Below are 24,309 nucleotides of genomic sequence, written 5' to 3'. Positions count from 1 at the left end.
GTAACTTTTTAATCAAACCAAACTTGAAAGCCCTGGTCCCTTTTCCTCTCTCCTTGCAATTCTATTCCTCTTTCAACCTCTTGACCCTCCCGTTTTTAACCTCTTCTTTTCCATTCTAAAAGTCTCCACCCTCTCTATATCTTCATCTGTCTAATCCTCTGGGTCCCAAGGGTCTACCACCCTGAATCACAGAAGTGTTGGCAGTTATTACACTTCAGACTCTGTAAAAGGCAGGAACTATGTCCCACCCTTTTCTGAATCCCATAGTAACCAATACACGCCTTGCACGCAGAAGGTACTTTCTTAAATTCTTGACTTAATTGAAAAGTCAAAATGAGTGCTTCAGAAAAGCCTGTCTCTGGACTTCCCTGGTGGTGCAGTGGTTAAAAATCCGCCTGTCACTGCAGGGGACACGGACGGATTCAATCCCTGGTCCGGGCAGATCCCACATGCCGCGGAGCAACTAAGCCCGTGAGCCACAACTACTGAGCCTGCGCTCTAGAGCTGGTAATCCACAACTACTGAGCCCATGTGCCACAACTACTGAAGCCCGCATATCGAGAGCCCATGCTCTGCAACAAGAAAAGCCACCGCAATGAGAAACCCGCGCACTGCAACGAAGAGTAGACCCCGCTCGCTGCAACTAGAGAAAGCCCGCACGCAGCACAAAGACCCAACGGAGCCAAAAATAAATTTTTTTTAAAAAGCCTGTCTCTTAGCCTAATCCTTCCTCCCTCTGAAGGTCTCCTGCCTCTATTTTCTCTGCCCCCATGCATGCCCTGCCCCAATCTTACATGGAAAAGGAGCTTACAAGTTGCTTTCTCATCTTATACTCACTTGAGCCTCAATAGAAAGCTATATGCTGGGTAAAACAGGCATTGGGGGAAAGAAGAAACAAACATTTTTTGTGTACCTACTAAGTTAGAAGGGTTAAGTAACTTGCCCAAAGTCAAATAGCTAATATATGGAAGAGTCAAGACTCAAACTCATATCTTCTGACTTCAAGTCCCCAAACCTTCCACTTTCTTCCATTCTCCTGCCCACACTTCCCTCCACATCCTTCTCTTCCCACCCCAATTCCACTGTGAGCTACTTCTGCAGGATCCCTACCTGGCCGTAGCCGGAGCGCAATCCTCTGGGGACTGACTTGAGTGATCTGGGAGCTGTCTCCAGAGCCCTTGTCACTGAGGGGCCTGGCCTCCAGGATTCTGGCCTCGCTGATGGGGAACTCGATGGACTCCAGGGCACAGTCATCCTTCAGCAGATTCTCCTTCAGGTTACAGCGGGGCGAGCCCGGAGGCAGAGCCTGTAAGAGAGAGGAAGCCCTGTGATCAGAGCTACGGTGGTTCTCTGCTTCCTGCAGGCTCTGCCACATCCCAGCAGCCTAGAGCTCACCCAGCACTTTGGAGCTAAACCAACATAAATGAACTCGTGTGGTCCTTCCTAAGATAGCCCCTAGGCCTGTTGTACAGAAGGGGGAGACTGAGGCATCAGAAAGGTTGGGTGAGTGCCTGTTCATGGATTGGTAGGTAGGAAGAAGAGCAGTATAATAAGATGCCTGTTGGACCAGTGTTTTTCAAACCGTAAACTGCAACCCACCTGTGGGTCTCAAAAATCAATGTAGTAGGTCTCAACCACCAATTTATTAAAATGCAACATACTAGAATAGAAAGTATCAAAGTATATAAGTGGTAAAAGTAAATATTGTTTTGGGAAAGGTTTATTTATTTATTTTTTAAGTTTTTAAGTTTAAATCCTTTTTAAGCTTCTTTTTTTTAATATTTAGTTTTTATTTATTTTATTCATTTATTTTGGCTGCGCCAGGTCTTAGTTGCGGCACAAGGGATCTTCACTGAGGCAGGCGGGCTTCTTAGTTGCAAAACGCGGGATCTAGTTCCCCCACCATGGATCAAACCCCGGGCCCCCTGCGTTGGGAGCGTGGAGTCTTACCCACTGGACCACCAGGGAAGTCCCGGGAAAGGTTTATATGTTGGGGAGTAGGGTATAATATGTATAATAAATAATGACACACGATGTATGTCTTTCTGTCGGTCAGGGTCAAAACAGTTTGGAAGGCACTGTGTTAAAACACTGGCTGGGGTGTGAGATCCACGAGGGCAGGGACTATGTGTGTCTCATCTCCCCTCTATTCCCAGCACACAACGCGAGACTGACGACCAAGTGATGGGGGAGGATATGGGGAAGCAGCAGAGAGTAGGGGCTAAGAGCACAGATTGGCTGAGACTATACCTCAGCATTGCCTCTTACTAGCTGGTTACTAGGGCGAGTCACCTAAACTCTCCAGGCTTCGTTTCCTAATCTATAACATGAAAATAATAATAGCCCCACCTTCACAGGGATGTTCTGCAGGACCATATAAGACAGTGCGTGTAAAACACACAGCACGGTGCCTGCCATAGGGTAAGTGCTCAATAAATCTTAGCTGTTATTGTAAGATGTTCTATAAATAGTTCCTGGATAAATTAATTATGAATAAACTTCACAAGCTTAGGCAAATCCCATGATGTCAAGCCACTGACCAGAGCCTGTCCTATCACTTTCAGCTTCCTCCCTCACCCTGGCCAAATGGCAGACTGAGTGCCCTTCCAAACACCCCGGTGTGTATCCCACAGCCCTCTGGGGCTCGGTGTGTGTTTCCACCTGAGTATTGAACGGGGGACATGCTGCATTGGAATGAACACTAGAAATCAGGAAATGGGTTCAATCCTAGGTCTGCCACTAACTAGCCTGTGACCTTAGATAAGTCATTTCACTCCACTGAGCCTCAGTTTCCTCACCTGTTCACCCCTGTTAAAGAGGTTAGATGACATGGTGTTTTCAGTCCCTTCCTGCTCTGACATTCAGCAAACTTAGCCAGCACCGTGTGGGCGCAAGCCCATAAGGGCTTCTTGCCAGGCTGGGGGAACTGCCTGGAAAGCTAGAAAACCCCTCCTTGGACCTATTTCGAAATATCTAGGCCTTCAACCCCACAATCTCCCGCATCCCTACCCACCCCCTCTCACAACCACTTCCAGAAGTCAGCTGAATAACCCATACCAATATCCCAGAACAACTAGTGTTAACATTTATGGAGTACTCACTGCATGTCAGGTACCATAGGAAGCACTTTACATGGATCATTGCAATCCTCCTGATTACAGTTCTGTAATGCTGGAATTATTATTATTTTACAAATTACAAACCTGAGGCTTGGAGGTTTCACAAATGAGGAACCCAATCTTACAAGTAAGAAATCAAAGGTTTGGAGAAATTAAGTATTTTGCCCAAAGCTACAGAGCTAAGAAGTGGCAGAAGTGAAATGTTGACTGGATTGTCTGACTGTAATTATCCTCATAAAACGGTAAGTTGTATTACATTCTGTGTAGAGTGGGAATCAAGGCAGAGAAGCAGGAATGTAGAAGAAACAGTCCCGGGAAGAGCCACCCCTGAGAATGCACCAGCTAGGGAAAAGGACGCAAGATGGGGATACGGGAGGTGTGGGAAGGATAGATAACATTCTGCCTCCTCAGCCCCTCAGGTGACTGGAAGCCATGTTTCCAGGAGAGGGATTGGGCCACAAGGAGACATCCATACTCAAAAAATCAGGACTCTGTAGCTTAAACCCCTCCCGATGCTCGAAGTCTCTCTCCCACTCCTGCCCAGCCCTCCTCTGATAGGCGGAAAGGCTTCCCCATGTGGATGGGACCATGAACAACACCAACAGTACTACAGACTGAATGTGTGTCCCTCCAGAATTCATATATTAAACCCTAATCTCCAAGGTGGTGGTATTAGGAGGTGGGGTCTTGGGAGGTGACAGGTCATGAGGTGGAGCCCTCATGAATGGGATTGTGCCCTTATTTTAAAAGAAGGCCCCAGACACCTCCCTGGCCCCTTCCACCATGGGAGGACAAGGTGAGGAGATGGCCATCTACAACACTGAATTTGCTGGTACCTTGATCTTGGACTTTCTAGCCTCCAGAACTGTAAGAAATAAATGTTTGTTGTTTAGCCACCCTGTCTGTGGTATTTTTGCTACATCAGCCTGAACGGGCTAAGACAAATGGCATGAGGACCACCCTAGCCCAGGCAAAATGTGGAAAGAGCTTCCAGAAGCCAGCAGCTTCCTTCTTCCTCTTCACAGGTCTGAGGTAGAGAAACGGCATCAGCAATGGGAAATGGTACATGAGACTTAATCTTCCTGGTTCAAAAGATCCCAACAGGACACCAGAGCTCCTCAGAGAGATGAAAATCCCCTCCCCTCACCCAGCCAGGTCCCTCTGCCAGGGACAGAATGGCAGAAGGGAGAACTCACGAACACTTAACGTTTTTGTGCCCCAATTCTTGCTGCTTCTGTCCATCTCTCCCAACCCTTCTCTCTCAGGAAGCAGTCTCTTTCTTGCTCAAAAAACTCCCTACTGTGTCTCTGATTCCAGGGTCCCACAAAACCCCGGAGAGAAAACCTTCCAAAAAAGGCAATGATTGGACGGACCGAGATGCCCTGAGTTGCTGATCCTTTCCAGGACTAAGACAGATGCTGAAGGAGAGAGAGGGAAGGGGGAGACCAGGAAACAAGGAGAAAAGCAAGGCCATCATGTATCTGCAGGCTGCATCGGTGAAGGGAGAGAATATCTTGGAGGGGGTTTCCTGACCCCCATTTCCTAACGTGGCAGTGTTTATTAGAAGAAAGTTTGAAGTGCCAAGCCTTGCTGACAGAGCTTATGGTTTGTTATGAATTTCCGAAGAAATCTAAACACTAAGAAACAAAAGCTGTCTCCTTCCCTCCCTCTCTGGTCGCTGACATCAGGGGTCAGGAACATAACAGGCCTGCTCCTCAGCCACGCTCTCCCTGAGAGACTGCTGTCCCAGAAGGACACCAAGGCACTGACCTCAACACATCTGGGCCACATTCCTTTCTTAATATCCCAGGCTGAGAAGGTAAAAGGAATGTGTCCAGGTTACTCAGAGAGAAAGCTGGAAGGGGGGGTGGGGAAAGGAGTGTTCAAGTTCCAGTTCCCAGTGAAACCAGATGTTACACAAAAAGGGCAAAGATAACCAAGACCCAGGGGAAGAGCCAGAGCACAGCAGCGGGAGGTCCCAACCCACGTGCGGTGTGAGCTGAATTCCCGCCCTCTCCTGGCGGGAATTCAGCGCCTAGTTCCATTCTCCATTAATCCCATTTTAGAAACTGGGAAAGTACAGCATGAATAACTGCCATTATTCTACTTATTTCACAGGGTTGGTCAGGGGATAAAATAACACTGTGAATGGGAAATGCTTTCAAAATATAAAAATCTCAACGAAAGTCAAAAGTACTCAAATCCTTTTGATCTGATATAAACAAATAAATTCAAATAGGTGACTCTTTTCTACTATTACCATTCTGACTACTGCTATTATTGCATACTCTTTCTTGGAGGACAAGGAACAATAGGTCGTGGTATATTTTTTTTCCCCCGAGTGCTAACAAATGCCTCCAATCCAAAAAAATTAAGATTGCTCTCTTGATTGACATCTGGTAAGGACAAGAAATCACTTGAACATACAGAGAGAGAGGTGTGGAGGGGACAGAAAGGAGAGGAAAAGGAAAGCATTTTAGTTTATGGTTATTGATACTCACACCCCACTGTTTACAGAGGGAGGAGCACTTTTAATATTATACCTTTTTTTTATGATAACAAATTGGGGCAAAACACTCAAGATGAGAGTTTGCCCTCCAGCTTAAGAAAAAAATAGGAAGAAAGAAAAAGCAGCAGAGAAGTGAGAATGAAATTATATTAGTGACTAAAAAGGAATTAAACAGCGGCCTAAACCTCCCCCCACCAAAAAGGCAGAGAAGAAAATGAGAAGTAAGTCCTATTAGAGTCTTCTTCTTTGTGGGATCCAAACCCATTCTTCTTGTTTTATCCATGGATGTCAGGCTGAGTGTAAGCAGGTCTACCTTCTGATGTGCACTCAGGACTATAGAAGAATTCCTAGTATTTCTCTCCACATTAGGGTTGCCAAATTTGGTAAATATTTAGGATATACTTATACTAAAATTATTTGTTGTTTGATTCAAATCTAACTGGGGTGTCCTGTATTTTATCTGGCAACCTTAACTCCAGCTCCACCCATCATGACCCCAATGATCAGCCCCTTCAATTAACAATATTTGCCAAACTTGCTATTGTAACAACCCATTCTGATGCAATAGGTTCAGGGTCCACTCTGGAAACCTTTATATTTAACAAGCACCCTAGGTGATTCTTACCAGCAGGCAAATTTGGAAGGTTCTAGATCCCAACATGATGCCACCAAGGCCAAGACCACAAGTTGAACCTCTCTGTGAAGCCAGCCTCTCTGCTAGATTCACAGTCCAGAGACAGCACACCACCCCAACCCGTATCAGTATCCAGTCCCCCAAGAACACACCCTATGCAGATGAGCCCAAAACTCTGCGCTCATCCGCGTTGGCTATGTTTTCCTATTACCCAGCCAAGGGCTTGCTATCCACACCCAGAGCTGCTGTCCTCCAGGACCAGGGAAAGCTGAGCCCAACCAGTTGTTTTTCCAGGCACTGCCAACTCTGCCTGTAACAGCCAAGGTAGGAGAGGCAGGAGCAGAGGGCACTCCATGGTTGATTATTCAACAAATCATATGCAAAATGGCCCAGATGGTTCACTTTTGGTTTTTAAGATCAACAGCCAAGACACTTTCAGCAGTTAAACTTGGTCAGTGCAGGGGAAGCCCTCAGGAAAAAAACAGCAGTCCTGTTCAAGTTTCAGTCCGGGATTCCCACCCCCCATTTCTCCCTGGTTGACAAATGATAACCCACACTGGTCTCCTCTGCTACCCCTCCTCCCCTCTTAGAGAGATAATCGTAGTCATTCACTAAGCCCTTGGCCCTCCCGCTTCCCCAGGGTGCTGAGAACTCAGCAAAGGCCAGGAGGATGCTTCACTAACTTCCTGTGTCCCCCTCCCCCTCCCTAGGTCCTGTCCACTGATTCAATCCAGAGCAATAAATCTGACTTTATCACTCAAAAAAACCAAAAACAAACAAAAAAACCACTTTCCTTTTTAAATTCCATCCTCCTAGAAAATATCTTATTGGACCATCTATCTCCTCTCATTAGTTTTCTTTGGTCCTGGATACACCCATCTTCTCCCTGACTCCATCCCCCATCCCTAGGCTAGTCTTACATTATATTTTGATCCTACCTGGTACCTTTCCCACCCTCCTTCTTCCCTTCTCCCACCTTGATATGCCCCATGGGAAAAAATTCACCATGGCCATCAATAAATATTCTACATATATCTCCAAATTCTGGTCACATGACCTAAGGGCTTTGTCTGGTCAGGCCTCAGCATGGCCTCAGCAGGCCAGTTACCTGGCTTGTTCCTATGCAGATCAAGACAGGTGACAGACATTCCAAGAATCCCAGACTCCTCTGAACCACAGTTTCTCCATTTTGTCTTGCTTTGGGTTGAAGAGGGGGGAGCATCTTTTGAGTGATACTAGGGCTTCTGCCCTGGCTACCCCTCCGCTCCAACCAGCTACAGGCCATCCAATCCAATGAGGCGCCCTCCCCATCCAGCTCTCCCTTCTTCGAGGATTCAGCTGCAGAATTCCAACTTCCTCGTAAAAGAAGCTTAATAATATCATGATGGTGACCAAGGGAAGGAGCATACGGCAAATGAGAAGGGAGGAGGCCACATCACACTTGAGCAGCCAGTTCAGCCCAGAGGGGTGGAGAACCTGCGGGGGTGGAGGGGAAGGGCTCACTCAACCCAGCCCCACCCCCAACTCCCAGCCCCAGGGAATATTTCGTTTGCTAAATGAAGTCAATGTGGCCCAGATGTTGGGCAGCTGCCTCTGGAAGCAGTTCTCGTGCTGAACTGCTTAGAGGGCAAAGCAGTGTGCTGGGCTGGCCTCTGTCATTCTGGCTGTCCTCTCGTTGAGGGATAAACACAGCCTCTCGGCTCCCACTCCCCCACCTCCCACCCCCCACCAGCCTTCCAGGGAGGTTGCCTTTTTAGGAAACTCAGCAGGTTGGGAAGAGAAGCAGAGAGAATGAGTTAGAGCAGTCACAGAGCTGCAGAGGGCAGGGACAGAGAGGGCACCTCAGGTGGCTGACATGCAGCCAGGCCAGGAGTTCAGGTAACCACCTGCCGGGGACCAGGCCCATGGCTCAGCCCCCAGACTCCATAATCACTGGACCTTCTCCAGCCACACTCACCCCCCAGCTCTTGCCAGCTCCAAATTCCCATCCCAGCCACAAACACAGCCATTCCCTCAGACACACTCATTCCCTAGGGCCCCAGACACAACAAATCCTCTGCCTAGACACAGCTAACCCTTTCCTGTCACCCTCCCAGCCTCATCAAATTGGCCCAGCTCTTTCTTTCATTGACACCTTCCCAAGAGAAGGAAGGAAGGAGAGGAAGAGGAGAAAGAAAGAGGAAAACGTAAAGCCATGGGGGTCCAGTCATCAGACAGGAAAAGGGAAGAGAAAAGATCCTCTGTCTAAACAGCCCCCCATACAAGTGCAAGATCCCTCTCTTACTTGCCTTTTAAAAATTCTGGAATGTTCATAAGCCAGCATCCCCTCTGTACCTATAACCCTCTCGTGCCTCCCTTTTTGAGACCCGAGGCCCTGCTTCTCGGGGTGTTGCACCCCAACAAAAATCAAGCAAAGTGTGGTAAAGGATGGCAATGGCTACAGAGAGGCCAGCAGGCCTAACCACTATGCCTAAGGCCGGGGCCACGCGATACACTCTGGATGGCATTCCCAGCAACAGCCCATGACAGCTCCCTTTGACACCCATCAATGGGAAGGCTTCTCCCTAGTTTTGCTCAGAAGGGACAAGGGGCTTGTATACTTAGGAGGAAGGAGATATCCCCATGGGTCTGTCTCTACACAAAAGCAGCTAAGTCTAGGGAAGAAATAAAGTCAGATATCTGCTCCTTACCTCGTCTGAGCACCAGGCACACATGGGACTCACAGCCAGACATTGCTGGCAGGAGCTCACGCCTCGTGTGGCACAGATGTTGGGCCCTGCAACAGAGAGACAGAGGCATTAGTATCTCATTTGACATGACGAAGTACCTGGTCTGCCCCCATCCTTTCCCAGCTTTCCCAAATGCCCAGGTTTACAGCTCTCAGATGCACACAAATACACCTTAACCATCTCATAGACATTTACAAACACAGGCTGTTTGGTAAGGGAGAAGGAGAATGAGGAAGGTCGGGAAAAACTCATCACAGCCCTCAATTGATGAGGTCACTGTGACGGCAAGTGATGGAGCAAGTGTCAGATCATAAATGATGGAAAGGCTTTAATTAACAACTGATTTGACACCTACATTGTACAAATGAAAATCTCAGGCCCAGAGCCATGGCAACGTACCCTCTCTCCAATTATTCTAGTGACTTAGTCACAGCCACTACACAGGGAATTCAGAGCCCGGATGCACTAACATTAACACACAGTCTAAATATGGGGGTGGGGGGTGACCGCCATGGCAGTGTCCTACTGGCCTGCCAGGGGAAAGCAAATCTTCTGAAATCTTCTCAGGCTTCCCAATACATATATCTTGGGATCCAAGTATATAGAATGCTTTAGGGAAAACCGCAGAAATATTAGAAAAAGTTGACTGATATAAGCTGGAAGAACATGGAATTTTGGAGCTGGAAGACCTGTATTTGAATTCTGAATGTGCTTCTTACTAGGTGTCATGACCTTGGTCAAGTTAGTTAATCTCCATGAAGTGATAATATCTGTCTCACAGGATTTGTGCAAAGAAGTCAGTGAGATAAAGGAGAAGAACTGGGTACACTACAAAATGCCACTCAAGTGTGAACAGTCTTCATACTGTCAAAGGACAGAGAAAAAGCTGCAGGGAGGAGCAGAGACAACCAGAGGCATGAAAAGAGCCCTGAGAAGCCCAACCAGGAAGCAAAGCCCAGACATTTGCCTGGACAGAAGCCCCCATCCTCCCTCCTTCCCCCAGCTTAGCCTTCCTGGCCTCAGTCAGGTAAACCTCCAGTGCCCCAGGAAGGCCTTTTGCAGTACAGTCAGCCCTCCATATCCGTGGGTTCTGCATCCGCAGATTCAAACAACCACGGGTTGGAAATATTCAGGAAAAAAAATTCCAGAAAGTTCCAAAAAGCAAAAGTTGAATTTGCCACGTGCCAGCAACTATTTACATAGCATTTACATTGGATTTACAACTATTTACATAGCATTCACATTGTATTGTAAGTAATCTAGAGATGATTTATAGAATACAAGAGGATGTGCAAAGGTTATATGCAAACACTAAACTATTTCTATAAGGGACTTGAGCATCCTTGGATTTTGGTGGTCAGGGAAGCCTGGAATCAATCTCCCACAGATCCCGAGGGACGACTGTGCAAAGAGCAGAATGAGGGAGACCCATTCCTACTATGGCCCAATTATCCTGACAATTACTTTATCCAATTTTCTAAAGTGGTCCCTTGCCCCCAGTTCGTAAGACCAGCAAATATATTTGGGGGAAATCAACCTCATCACTGGGATGTTTTCCCAGTGTCCCTGAAACTTCTTACGGAGCTGTCTCAGTCCCTTTTATAACAGCTTGGCTGAACTCCCTTTCAACATCTGGGGAAAAAACAAAAAACAAAAAAACAACCACCCAGCAAATGCATGTGTATACACATACACAAAATATTGTTAAGAAAAATTATCTAAAATGTGGAAATAGGCAAAGGGAGTACTGGGTGTCCTTTCAAGGTAATGCAAAGGGTTGACTAGTAGACCCACCATGCTTAGGGATTATCTGATTTTCCAGGGATGTGTACCTTTGTTTGACTTCTATCTTATGATTCTGTAAGAATAGAGGTTGACCTGTAGAAAACCAACAACAATGGAGAACAACGTATATGATTCTTATCCAACAGCAACGTAAATGATTTCTGTCCGGTAGAAAAGGTAACCCCCAAAGGTTAAGGTTTATTGCCTTGTAGAACATTAACCAATTTTGAATCTGTTAGGTAACTGATTTCAGCATTCCTTTGACTGACCGACTATAACTCCCTTACTTGAATTCTCTTTTGAACTAGTCAACATCTTACTGGTTCCCTGATTAAGTTGGATGAAATCTTTGACACATGTTCATTTTATAGTTGTATGAGAATCATACTTTTAACTCTTTGAAAATTGCACTTTAACAGTATCCATCTCAGGGCAGAGTGACCTAACAGAAAAGGTACACACACAGTCAGTAGACTGTGGTCCTGAGTCACCCACTAATAATATAGCCTTGGATGATTCATTTAATTCCTCTCAGCCTCCGTTTCTTCACTCCAATATTCCCAACTTATAATTATTTATGTATCTGCCTTAACAGCACTGCCACTCAATAGATTTTAAGCCTCTTGAGGCCTGTCCTGCCCAGCCCAGCCTCAGTCCTTGCTCAAAGGAGATGCTCAATAAATATATATTAGAGCAAATTGAGAGGTATTGGACTAGATCAATTTTGTTTTGTTTTTTAAGCAACTGAGCTCATTTCTCCAAATTATGCATAGAATTCCAATATAAAACACGCAAATGTGTTGAAACTGTTCCTTGGGCAATTTAAATTTTCATTGTTCTCCACAAAACACTAGATTATATGTGGAATCCTTGAAGCGCCTTCTGGAAGCCCCACATTTCTTCAGAGCCCTGAGTCTGTCTAACTTCAAAGGCCTTTCCCAGGACTTCCCTGGTGGTGCAGTGGTTAAGAATCCGCCTGCCAATGAAAGGGACATGGGTTCGATCCCTGGTCCGGGAATACCCCACATGCCGCGGAGCGACTAAGCCCATGTGCCACAACTACTGAAGCCCGCGTGCCTAGAGCCCGTGCTCTGCAACAAGAGAATCCACCGCATTGAGAAGCCCGCGCACCGCCACGAAGAATAGCCCCTGCTCGCCGCAATTAGAGAAAGCCCGGGCGCAGCAACAAAGACCCAATGCAGCCAAAAATAAATAAATAAATTTATTTTTAAAAAGGCCTTTCCCAACCCTAAAATTCTGCAAGTGATATACTACTGTAAGTCCCTGAGTAACCTCTGGGGCTCCAGCCTCTGACTGACTCCAACCTAAGCGCGTGATACAAGGACTGCGAGGTGGAAATTATGGCAGTGGTTCCAGACCTGGCCCTAAGGCACCAAGGCCACCTCTGAGTTGGGGTGGCCCTCAGCCATGTACTGTCTTTAATGGAAGAAAAGTAGCCAATCTTCCCAGAGCTGCCAGATTCAGAATGCCTGAATGTTCAGAACCAGCAATGCATCCAGAAGGCCTCTCCCTACATGGGCTGCCTGGCCATCTGTTAGCTCACAACTGCTCTTTTCTCAGCCAGATGGGAACTCATCCCCTCTTTACTGCCTTATTGGAAGAGTTCTGAGAGAAGCATAGCCTGCACTATTTTAGGCATCCCTTCTTGAAGTTTCCATGAGAATCTACATCCAGGGGAGTAATTCTGGACATAAGTGACATGGATTTTCGGTAGGGAGAGGAGAAGCACGAGATCGCGGGAAGAGTCAGAAGAGAGAAGAGGGCCGTGGGAGGTGTGGGCGCTGTCTAATTATTTTCTGAAAACTTTTCCCAGTCTATCCATTTAGCCATCCATTCATTCTCAAATTAGCATTTCCCCATGAGTCCTTGACTCATAGCCACAAAAGCAAGCCTTACCAGATGTGAAATAAACAACAGCAGGCCCCCCCGCAGTGAACGGGCAGTCCCTGACCCCAGAAGATGATATGAGCTGCTGGGACTTGTTCTTTAGGAAGTCATGGCTGGAGAGTCACGGTTACCCAGCTCCCCTTACCTCTCCTTTTTAATGAATCACAGGTTGATTTCATGAGAACCAATGATTCCCCCCACCCACCCGCTTCCTGGGATGCCCCCCACCAAGACCTGCGACCAAGGGCAGGTTCCCCGAAACGCAGTGGCTGAAAGCGACTGACTCATCAGAAACCTCTGCTCCTGGGCCATGCTGATTCAATGAGCCATTGCTCCGAGGCCACCCCTCCCCCCAAACATGTGGAAGGAGTTTGGGCCTCTGTTTCCAGTCATTCATAAGGCCTATGTTCCTGCTCAGCCTCGGAGGCCCAGACTCGGCTCTGCAGGAGAATCAAGGATCTTCATCAGAACTTTTCCACTGAAACAAATTAACAACCCCTACCACCCATTTTCTTGGACAGCTTAGCCAGAGCGAGGCGACAGGAGGACTGGCCCTGGTCCTCCCAGTGTAGTTATAAAGCAACCAATCCCTGTCACACTCTGAGCACAACAGCTGGCAAGACAGAAAATTCTCAATAAAGGCTGCTGCTGCTATGGTTGCTATTGTTTTTATTGTTGCTGTTTTTATCCTGAGGCCCAAGCAGTTGAAGGCAGGGGATCAAAAATATAATCTAGGAGGGATGGCCAAGAAGAGAAGGCCAATTAGAAAACATAGACAAGACCAGAAAAGAACTTTGCCTGGAAAGTAGAAGTAGAAGGCTGTGGTTTGACACATCAGCCCAATTCACAGAACCAGAAGAGAGACAAAGGGTGGGGAAAATGGAGAAAAAAAAGAGAACAAGGAAGGGAGTTGGAACCAGTGGAAGTCATAATGCGTCAATGAGAGCTATTTTGAGGATATGCTGTCCAATTAGACAGGATGCCAGAACACAGGAACGGGCCACCCTAGTGAGGCCAGGGGACTCCAGGAGAGGGCTCAGTCAGAGGGAAAGGTGTTCAGTGGGAAGGGAGGACTATCCATACCGCAAACACCATGGACATCTCTCTTACTATCTGCAGGGAGGAGTTCTGGCCTGGGTCTCCAGCCCCGCCACTGACCTTTGACTAGTGACTTCTCAAATAGGTCCATGGGGACACTGGGTGACTCAGGCAGTGCCTGATCTTCCATTGCAGTCACCTGGCTGGGTGAGTCATCCAAGAAAAAAACATAGGCTAACTGTGCTATGGATGCAACAAGTGGTTTCTCTAGAACAAGTTGTTAAGAAAGTTTATTTTATTTTTGTTCTTTCATTTACATGCAGCAGCAGCTCAGTAATCCAAGGAAGGGGAAGAAGACAGGAAGGTGGGATTCAAGGTAACACATACCTCTGTGCTCTGAGCAGAAAGCTTCAGTAACCATCGCCCAAAGCAGTAGGGAGTCCAAGCTACCGTACAGGAGGCATGCTGATTTCAGGGATTTTCAAATGTTTTTAAAAAAAAGTGCATCAGAGCCAATTAAATATGGTACTTAACATCGGAAGCCGTTTGTGTACAATTTGCCTTGACCAATATTAAAATGTGTTACGGGTTGAACTGTGTGCCCCAGAAAGATATGCTGAAGTCCTAACCCCCAGTACCTACAACTATGACCTTATTTGGAAATAGGGTCTTTGCAGATGTAATCAAGATGGGGTCATTAGGGTGGGTGCTAATCCAATATGATTGATGTCCTCATAAGAGGAAAACACCACGTGAAGACAGACAGCGAGAACGCTGCCGTATAAAGACAGAGGCAGAGATTGGAGTGATGCAGCTGGAACACAAGGAACGCCAAGAGTTGCCAGCTACCACCAGAAGCTAGGAAGATATGAGGAAGGAGTCCGTCCAGCGTCTCAGAGGGAGCATGGCCCTGTTGACACCCTGATTTCAGATTTCTAGCTTCCAGAGAGAATAAAATTCTGTTGTTTTAAGCCACCCAGTTACAGCAGCCCTGAGAAGCTAATAATACAAAATGGATTTGCATTTCCATAGCATATATGACATGGTTTTGAGGAACATTGCTCTGAAATACTCTGCATGATTGAAAAAAGCCAGCCTAACCATTTTGTAATGGTTAATCCACCTATGGATAACAGAAACGTGTTTACTTTTCTTTTATACTTTTCTACTAACATATATCAATGGTGTTGGCATTCATTCTTCCACTCACTTACTCAACAAATATTCACTGAGTACCTACGTGTGTCTGGCACTCTGCTGAGCACTGGAGACACACTGATGAACTAAACAACCCCCTTACTCTTGTGGAGCTGAGAGTTTAGTGAAAATCAAACACGCTCAACAGAAAGCCAAAACATACACAACGAACAAGTACCATTTCAAAAAATGGCAAAGGCATTAAGAAAATAAAGCAGGACAAAGCATCGGTAAGGGGAGGGTGTCTCTTTTAAAGAAAGGCCTCTCTGAGTGACATTTCAAAATGATATGAAGGAGTGAGTCACGGGAAGATCTGGGGGATGAGTATTCTGGAAAGAACCCACAACAGCTAGATGGTCCTCAGCCTCTTAAAGAAACAGCAGGAAGAGAGAGGGAAGAGGAGGGAGATAGAGAGGCGGTTGGAAACGCAGTCAGAGACCATAATACTGGGAAGCAGTAGCCATGGTAGGGAGTGTGGGTGTCATTCTCCATGTGGTGGGAAGCCGCTGGTGGGCTGTAAGCAGAGGTGAGCAGAAGAAGATCATCCTGGCCGTGAAAGGAGGGCAGACAGTAGGGGAACAAGACCAGAAAGAGACCAGTTAGGAAGCGTTACAACCATCCAGGCAGCACAGGGCAGAGGGTTGGATTTGGATGGTAGTGGTATCCGTGGCATGGTTAGACCCTAGATGTTCTCTGAGGACTTGCTGACCCACTGGCATGAGGGACGTGACCGAAAGACAGGAAGGATTTCGCTCTGAGCAAGTGGGTCCCCTTGGACAAAGTTCAAATGTACTGACCACGGGCCATGCCCTTTCACCGACCTTTCTTCAGCCAGTAGGCCCTGCCCTTGTAAGTGAAGCCAGATCATGTCTTGTTATCATCTCCAACTGGGATAATTAAGTCGCCATGTTTTATGCTGAACACTGCATAAAAAAGGACAGAGTCCTGTCTTCTGTGTAGTTATTATCTAAAATTAACACCCAGCCCCTGGAAAACACCCTGAGGGCAGGGGGAGTAAAACGATGAACACTATTATTGTGTAACGGTGGATGTGGTGGGGGAAGCATGGTGGTGGGACAGCAGACAGGAGACCTCAGGTCTAAAACCACTTTCACCGCTCCACTGGCTGTGTAACCTCAGGCACGTCCCTTCATCTCTCTGGTGCTCTCTCTAAGGTCCAGTGACTCTTTGAGTCTCTGTCACATCCCTATTCGAGAACTTATAATTGTTCCCTCCTATTTAACAGGTGTAACCCAGCCACATCAGCCAAGCACTGGAGACCTTCCTTTCCCCCATGCTCCCAAATATGGGCGGAATACTTACCTCAGCAGTTGTTAGGATTAAATGAGATAACATAGATGAAAGAACCACGGGTGGCATAGCGGATGCTCAGTAAATGCCGGTTTCCTTCCTCCTTACCTTCATGCAAATCACTTCCTGTACTAGGAATGCCCATCCCCCCCACACCCCTACCCGCCTCAGGGTCAGATGAGAGAGGGTCCTTGGTCTCTACAGGATACAGTGAAGAATCACTGGCCAGGAGACAGGAGCCCCCAGGGCTAGACCCCACCAAAGCCACTAAACTAGTTGTGTTATCTTGGGCAAGTCACTTCACCTCTCAGGACCTCCCTTTTTGCTTCTCTGTAAAACAAACGGTATTAGATTAGATGATTTTCAAGCTGCCGCCAGCCCTGGAAGCATATATTCCAAGCAGAAAGCATCAACAAGCTGACTAATACTCTAGGAAGCCTAACATCCCAGGGCCCAAGATCCCTCAAATATTGCACACATGTCCATTTCTTCCTAATGGCCTAACTAATATTTGATTCAAATGTTGCATCTCAAGTTCTGGAAAATTTTATCAGCACAGGCCCCACCTCCCACCTGACTCATTCAGTATAGAAAAGAGGCAAGCCCACACCAAGCTCTGTTTGAGGCCCAGCCCAGCAGCACCCTCTTGGTGACCTCCTTGGCATTCAACTGTCCAATTCTGCTACTTTTCTCCTGCAGCTCATATCTTGTCGGTATAAACAGCAGGCGGTGGTGCTGTCACCAGCCCTTGCTTCCAGCCTGTCTTGGTAGGAAGGCAAATTGGTCCCACCATTTTGGAGGACAATTTGGAAAACCTATTAAAATTTAAATTTAAAATATTCGTGTCCTTTGACCCAGCAGCTTTTGTTTCAGAAATTCAGCCTGCAGAAACACTTGAACAAAGGTGCATAATAATGAACAAGGATGTCCCCTGCCGCTTTATCTATAGTAGCAGATAATTGGGGGTGATCCCAATGTCTACCAACAGGGAATTGGTTAAGAAAATTCAGGTATATCCATATAGCAATACGCCTTCTGGCTAGAATTACAGCTCTTGGCATAAATAGTAATGGAAGGCCATGCACTGATATAAAAAGATGCCCACGGTATATTATTAAGTGACAATGATCCTATTGTGGATGATTCTGCTTGAGAAACAACAATAATGATAAATCATTATATACGGTGACATATACATAGGAAAAAAATTCTGGAGTAACTGTCAACAGTGGTTATCTTTAAGTACGACTACAAGGGACTTGTACTTTCTACATTATTCTATTTCTGTACTGCTTGACATTTTTTTTTTTTTCCAGCCGTGCCATGCAGCTTGTGGGATCTTAGTTCCCTGACCAGGGATTGAACCTTGGCCACTGCAGTGAAATCGCTGAGTCCTAACCACTGGATGGCCAGGGAATGTCCTTGATTTTTTTTTTTTCTCCACAAAAAGCTGAATTCGTTTTATAAGCTAAAAAAAAAAAATAAAGCTAATTTTAAATGTCTTCTCTTCTGCCTCAGTCTCTACATTTGCATTCATTTAAATGTAGGCTCCCCAGGGCATGCCAGGCTCTCTACAAGCAAGCACCTTCAGCACCAAAACCCGGTAACCTCTTGGAATCCCAAAGCTCAAGGGGAACTCCAGAAGAAACTTGGTCCAGCCCACTCCCACAGCCTTCAGGAATCTCCCAGGAGAGTGTGGTCCTATTCTCAATTTGTAGGAGTCCCAGAATGGAGGCACCACACTCCCCTCCTCTTCCACCTCCCGAAGGAGTTGGTCAAACCTGCCCCTTGCAGGTGGCTCCAGCCCGGGTTGAACCTGGAGGAGTTTATCACGTGCAGTGGCTAAAGCAGGGGTTTGGAATCATCAGTGGTTCTCACAGACCTGGGTTCCCTCTATCCAAGAATCCCATCAGCAAACAGATTTAGGGTTGACGACAGGGACTTTCAAAGTGGCTACTGAATGTGCCTTTTGCCAAACTTCTGGAGCTTTCTTCCAGAGCAAAGTTTTTCAAGCTTGTTTTTAACTGCAGACCTCCCTTTTTTCCCCCCCAAAGAAATCCTTACACGGACTTCCACATTATTAATCAGCTAAAGGAAAAACTTCTCCAATTGGTGGTGGGGAAGGGCAAGAGCAAACCAACGTCTCTCTCTTTGACACATTCACCCGTTTGCAGCCCTTGAGACCCCAAGAGCCTGAGGCCCAGAGGTAAGATGACTTGTTCAAAATTACCCAGCAAATTGACAGAAATGCCTGTAGAGCCATGAATCGCATATTTGTTTCTCAATTCCAGACCCACAGTTCTTTTCACCCTGAGGAGTTTTTCTCTATATGAACAAAAAAAGTGGCTTTTGTAAGTTGAAAAAATGTAACACAAGTTTAGGTAAAAGAATAGACATACACATGAGAATTATTACATATACATATTACATATGCAAGTTTAGGTAAAGGAATACACATACCCGTGAGAATTATTACATAATGCAATAATTCTTGCATTATTACATATGCAAGATTTTACAAAAAATATGAATAGAACACACCATCTAATTAATAGTGAACATTGGGGGGAACAGAATTAGAGGGGAACTAGCCATTTACTCTCTAATATGTGGCTTTCGTATAATGAGCATATGTCACCTCATTCTCCCCGTGAATGTTTGAATAGCTTTACTAACTGAACTAAGAAATGCTGGCAGGGAGGAAGAGAAGTCTTTTTGTGGGAACATGAAAGAAAACCAGAAAGGAAGACTTATGGTGGGTTGTTTTTTTCAGAGGTGCTACCCCAAATTTTAAAAGGTAGAATAGCCCCAGTTTACTTAGCTTCTAGCTCCAAAGATTGTGACATACCATATTTGACCACATTTGCTTTTAGGACCAAGGATAATAAAAGTGCTGGTTGCAAATGCATCTATCCAATTTCAAAATTTAGAAATTGAAAGCTGGATCTGGGTTTAACAGATATAGCCCCCTGCTTTCAGGGTAACTGTCTCAGAACCTGAGGAAGACAGAGTAGCCTGGGATAACCTCTTAGCATCCTGATATACGCAACAACATGAATGAGTCTCGAACACATTATGCTAAGTGAAAAAAGCCAGACTTGAAAGGCTACACACTGTATGATTTCATTGATATGACATTCTGTAAAAGGAAAAATTGTAGGGACAGGAAACAGATCTGCCAGGAAATAAAGGTGGGGAAAGGAAATTGTTGACAAGGAGCTCAAGACAACTCTTTAGGGTGATGGAAATATTCTGTATCTTGATTATGCTGATGGTTACTTGACTGTGAGCATTTGTCAAAATTCATAGAACTGTACACCTAAAAAGGATGAATTTTACAGTACATAAATTATACCTAAATAAACTAACTATAAAGAAAAGAGTGTTCCTGGCGATACTGTGTGCATGCAGAGAAAGGCAGATTTTATAAATTTTTGCTGCAGAGTCTCCCATTTAAATAAACACCAGCAGTTCACACAGGGAGAACAGGCAGTGTCATTTCCCTGCTTCCACCTGCATTTCCACTTGTGACCTGAGCTCCATCAGCCACAACGATTGTCCCACTCAGAAAGGGCCAGGGGTGAGGAGAAGAGAGAAGAGGCGATGGGGTGAAGCAGCAGGCCAGCTCTGTGGGCAGCAGAGGGGGCTGGGTCAAGCCAAATGGTTGATCCCTGAAGCCGCTCAGTCATTCCCCCAGTTAATTATCTGTCTGCTGATTCATGAGTTGTGGTTCCTGCGGGCATGTTTCCTGGCTATCCCTGCCAACAAGGGCAGAAGGAGTCTTAGGGCTGGGAGGGGATGATAACCAGAGATCCTGAGTGGGGTGGGGAGTTGTAGAGGGGGAATTTCTACTAGGAAATTCCAAAGTCATATCCAGACTCCCCCTCCTCACTGTTGCCTCCTTGCCCCAGTTATGCTGTGCCCAGGAGACCTCGGCCACTCACACTCACAATTTTGAAGGCAGTAAAGAAGAATGCTGCCCTTCTGTGTATGTTCTCCCAGGAGGTGGGGGAAAAAGCAGACACTTCACAGAGGATCCCCTGAGTTTCCAGCACCCTCAGAGCAGAGATCTAAATGGTGCAAAAGTATAGAGGTCCAAATGCCCAAAGAACTCATGGTCTTGACTGTATTCTAATATCCTCCAGCATGCCCAGATGGAGCACTTGAGGATCGTCTCTGAATGAATACAGATATTCAAATATTGGGTATCTTAAGGCGAGGCACATCTCCTCTAGATGCCTTTTCATAGCTTTCCATAGGTACGTATTTTGCCACCTATGTGTCAGCCACTGGGCATAGAGTGTCGAACAAAATAGACACGTCCTTCTTCTCAAAACCTGTGAATGTATTTTACTTTCCTCTTTCCCCAGGGACAGGACTTATAAAGCAAATGTATGGGCCTCTCTTCCTCTTGGACTCTTCTGTGAATTCTTATTGCGACGGAGCGGCTAAGATATGCCAAGCCACAAATGCAGAATGGGTTGAAATAAGGAGGAGTCCCCTGTCACATAGGCATGGGAAAAGGGATCCCATGGGTCTCATTTGGGAACCTGGATTGTATTCATGCACGAAGCAGTAGCAGCCTTACCTCCAATACATTGTAGTTACCAAGGATAGGAAGAATAATGACATTCATAGCAAGGACAGGAAGAATAATGCCATTTATTGAAAACATTTTTTGTGCCTTTATCTCATTTAATTGGCACAATCATAGGAGTATTATTTCCTCCACTTTACAGATGAGGAAACTGAGGACCCAAGAGACTAAGTCACTTGCCCAAAGTAAGACAGATAGTAAGAGGCAAAATCAAGAATTAAACCCACATCTGATTGGCTTTAAATCATAGCTGTCCCTTTCCCCAACCAACAAGGCTTCCTCCTATGTCTCTACAGGCTCCGAGGGTTGCTGCAGAGGGTTTCAGTTGGAGAGTTTCCAGGATATAAATCAGGAGGAGAAATCAGCACCTCAGCTCAGAACTAATCAATTTAGATGGTGATAGCAAACAAAACTTGTTACTCAGTAGGTCTCAGATTAGAATAAAGAACCATATTTGGGGGCTTCCCTGGTGCTGCAGTGGTTGAGAATCCGCCTGCCAATGCAGAGGACACGGGTTCGAGCCCTGGTCCGGGAAGATCCCACATGCCGAGAAGCAACTAAGCCTGTGCGCTACAACTACTGAGCCTGCGCTCTAGAGCCCGCGAGCCACAACTACTGAAGCCCGCGTGCTGCAACTACTGAAGCCCGCGCGCCTAGAGCCCGTGTTTTGCAACAAGAGAAGCCACCGCAGTAAGAAGCCCGCGCACCTCAACAAAGAGTAGCCCCTGCTCGCTGCAACTACAGAAAGCCCGCGTGCAGCAACGAAGACCCGATGCAGCCAAAAATAAATAAATAAAATTAATAAATTTATTTAAAAAAAAAAAAGAACCGTATTTGGGGAAGCCACAAGACCCAAGAGATCTTGAGTGAAGCTAAAAAGATCACCTTTGCACATAAATTCCAAAACTCAAGTCTATGCTCAAAGAACCTCTCTATTCCCCATACGAGACTCTCCCACTCTGGGGTGGCCTCTCTGTGCCACCCCCACCCAGTTCTATCTCTGTCCCTTCAACACTGTGTATCCCAATATAGCTCTCCGACTCTCATCCTGCATCTGCTTCCCAGGGATCTGATGTTACCTGCAAGCCAGCCCCCAACATTGAGAGGGGGATTTAACTACAATTGAAACTGCTTTTACTGGGGGCTTATTACTCTGGAGGTCTTCTCTAGAGCCCATGCTCTTAAATATGACTCTACCTGCCTCTCAGAGGGAGTCTGAGGCTAGCTCAGTACAACCCATCACCACTTCTGGAATCACCCCAATCACAACAATGAATCTGTGAACAGATCCCCAAGAGGATATTTCATGCAAACTTAGGTATGTCAGTGCAGTGGAATCCTCTACGGATTATTGAAAAAAACCAGATCGACAAAAGGTATACTCAGGGGTGGAGAGAGAGACACCAAAATAACAAATACACTCTTCATTTTCACTAATTGATCCAAGCACCATGCTAGGCTCTATCTTGTGTTACCCTACTTACTTCTAAAACTGTAAGAAAATATAATGATTAGATTCAGAAATCATTCTGAAATTCAGGAAGCTGTAGATGTGTGAAAAAAAAAAAGCAAAAATGTTTTAAGTTCATAGAAGCAGGCATCTCCGTAGGAGACAGCTGAATTGTCTCTGGATTTCTCCATTCAGACAGCATCTGAACCAAGGCTCTAACCTCTCCCAGGGCTGAATGCTGGAGATTTATAATTCCATGCCATGGTCATCAGGCTGCTCACTGCAGGCTAAAGACATCAGCTGACCTGTTTGAGCATCTGTCACATGGGAAGCTTCAGCAATAATAACTTAAACAGCCCCCTATATATTATCTCTAACTCCTTCATCAAGTTATGGGTCATAAATTGTGGTGATGATTTCATGAGTGTATACTTATCTCCAAATTCAAGTCATATACATTAAATATATACAGCGTTTTGTACGTCAATCATATCTCAATAAAGTGTTTTTTTTTTTAAATGATGCTGTTGCCCTCTCCTGCACAATCTCTTATACATGCACGAGTCTTGAAGGAAGTCATCAAGTATTTCTGAATAGCTATCTTCGAAATGGCCTTAGCAATAAATCTTACTTTTTAAAAAATAGCTTCTGCAGGAACTAAATTGCCTTACAATGAGTACTACTCTTTTCACTAAAAGTAGGTATATGCACACTTGTGCGTCCTCTGCAGGGAAACACAGCGGACCAGGAGCCACAGTTTTCCTTGGGAAGGTCACACAGGCTCCGGAAAGATCACGGGCAGCAACCCTTGGGCTGTGCTCTGCTCTGCCCCTCCCAGCACCAAGGAGGCCGAATGCCAACTGCCTTGGCAGCTGATAGTGTGTGCAGCAGCAGGAGAGACAAAGCCAGGGAGCCAAGCCAGCTCCAGGGACTCCTGGCGTAGCAGCTCGCATACAGTGGAGATTTTTCGGATGCTGGGTTTGTCCCGGAAGCAGAGGCACCGCTGCCACCCGGGGACACTGTAGGAGCCAGAGCCCTCATCCTCCTCCGAATCGTTCCCGCGGGGAGCCACCAAGCAAAACCCAAACAGAAACTTGGGAGAAAGTGTACACAAAGAGAAAGGGGAATGTCGAGTGACCGGCAAACCCGGGGGCGCACACACTCTCATCCGAGAAGCTACAACCGCATCCCTCTGCCAATGCGCGGGAACAGCCCCGGGAAGCCCCAGCTCGCCTTGGCTTCCAGAGCCAGTCCGCCTTCGGAGCGCCGGGACCACCTGCGATGCGCGCAGCCGGGGCATGAACTCGGGGCTCAGAGATACGCCCACCTCACCGCGCACGTTGAGACCGCCCGGAGCGGGCGCCTAACCTGGCTAAGGGCTTCGGTGTCCTGGACGACCCGCCCCTAGGTAGCCTCTCGCCTTTCCCACAGCGGGGCCCGGAAGATCCCCAGCTCCGGGCCCCGACAGCCCCAGGCTGGCCCCGCGCACTCGGAGCGCAGCCGCGCAGGACCCGCCCGCCCGGTTTCCCCGCTCGAAGTCTGCACACTTGGCTGCGGCAAGACGCGCGGCTCGACTCACAGGAGAGCTGCGTCCCCGCCGCGCGGGAGCCTCACTCACCTCCGACGCCGACGCCCGCCAGCGCCCCCAGCACCAGCACAGCGGCCCACAGCGGCCGCGCTCGCATCTCGTCCGCTGGTCGCCGCGCTCCGCCTCGGCCGCGTCCTCCAGGCCCACAGCTAGCAGCGGCGTCCGCGGCCGCTTTTCCCGTGGCCCAAGGGGAGGGGACGCAGGGGGTGGGACGCAACGGGGCGGGCCGTGGACTTGCGCTTCCTCCCCTCTGGCACTTTTCTGGACCCTCCACCGCACGGGGGGAAGTGAGAAACCGCCGCTCGTTTCTCGCCAGTTCGGCCGGCCGGTACGCAAGGCAAGACTGGGACCGGAGCGGGGGTCGAGGTCGCGTCTTCCGCAGACATCCTGGTCCCAGGGTGCGCGCTGGGCACTTGGAATACTTAGAAAAGCCAGGAGCCTGTG

General features: G+C 47.0%; 1 protein-coding gene across 1 annotated transcript in view; it reads right to left on the bottom strand.

Moving 5' to 3' along the window:
* The window catches only part of ITGB3 (integrin subunit beta 3), a 49,378-nt gene extending 25,353 nt beyond the window's left edge, over positions 1 to 24,025 (bottom strand). The window contains exons 1-3 of the mRNA XM_061174717.1: positions 23,896 to 24,025; positions 8,953 to 9,038; positions 1,111 to 1,306 (exon numbers count right to left, since the gene is read on the bottom strand). Coding sequence (XP_061030700.1) covers positions 1,111 to 1,306; positions 8,953 to 9,038; positions 23,896 to 23,962 — 349 coding nt within the window. The 5' untranslated portion in view covers positions 23,963 to 24,025. The remainder of the gene's footprint in view (positions 1 to 1,110; positions 1,307 to 8,952; positions 9,039 to 23,895) is intronic.
* Positions 24,026 to 24,309: the final 284 nt, after the last annotated feature.

This window comes from Eubalaena glacialis, chromosome 19 (assembly GCF_028564815.1).
Source record: "Eubalaena glacialis isolate mEubGla1 chromosome 19, mEubGla1.1.hap2.+ XY, whole genome shotgun sequence".
In the NCBI taxonomy this organism is placed as follows: domain Eukaryota; kingdom Metazoa; phylum Chordata; class Mammalia; order Artiodactyla; family Balaenidae; genus Eubalaena; species Eubalaena glacialis.
The sequence above is the reverse complement of the archived record's forward strand: the minus strand, read 5'-3'. Positions and strand labels throughout refer to the sequence as shown.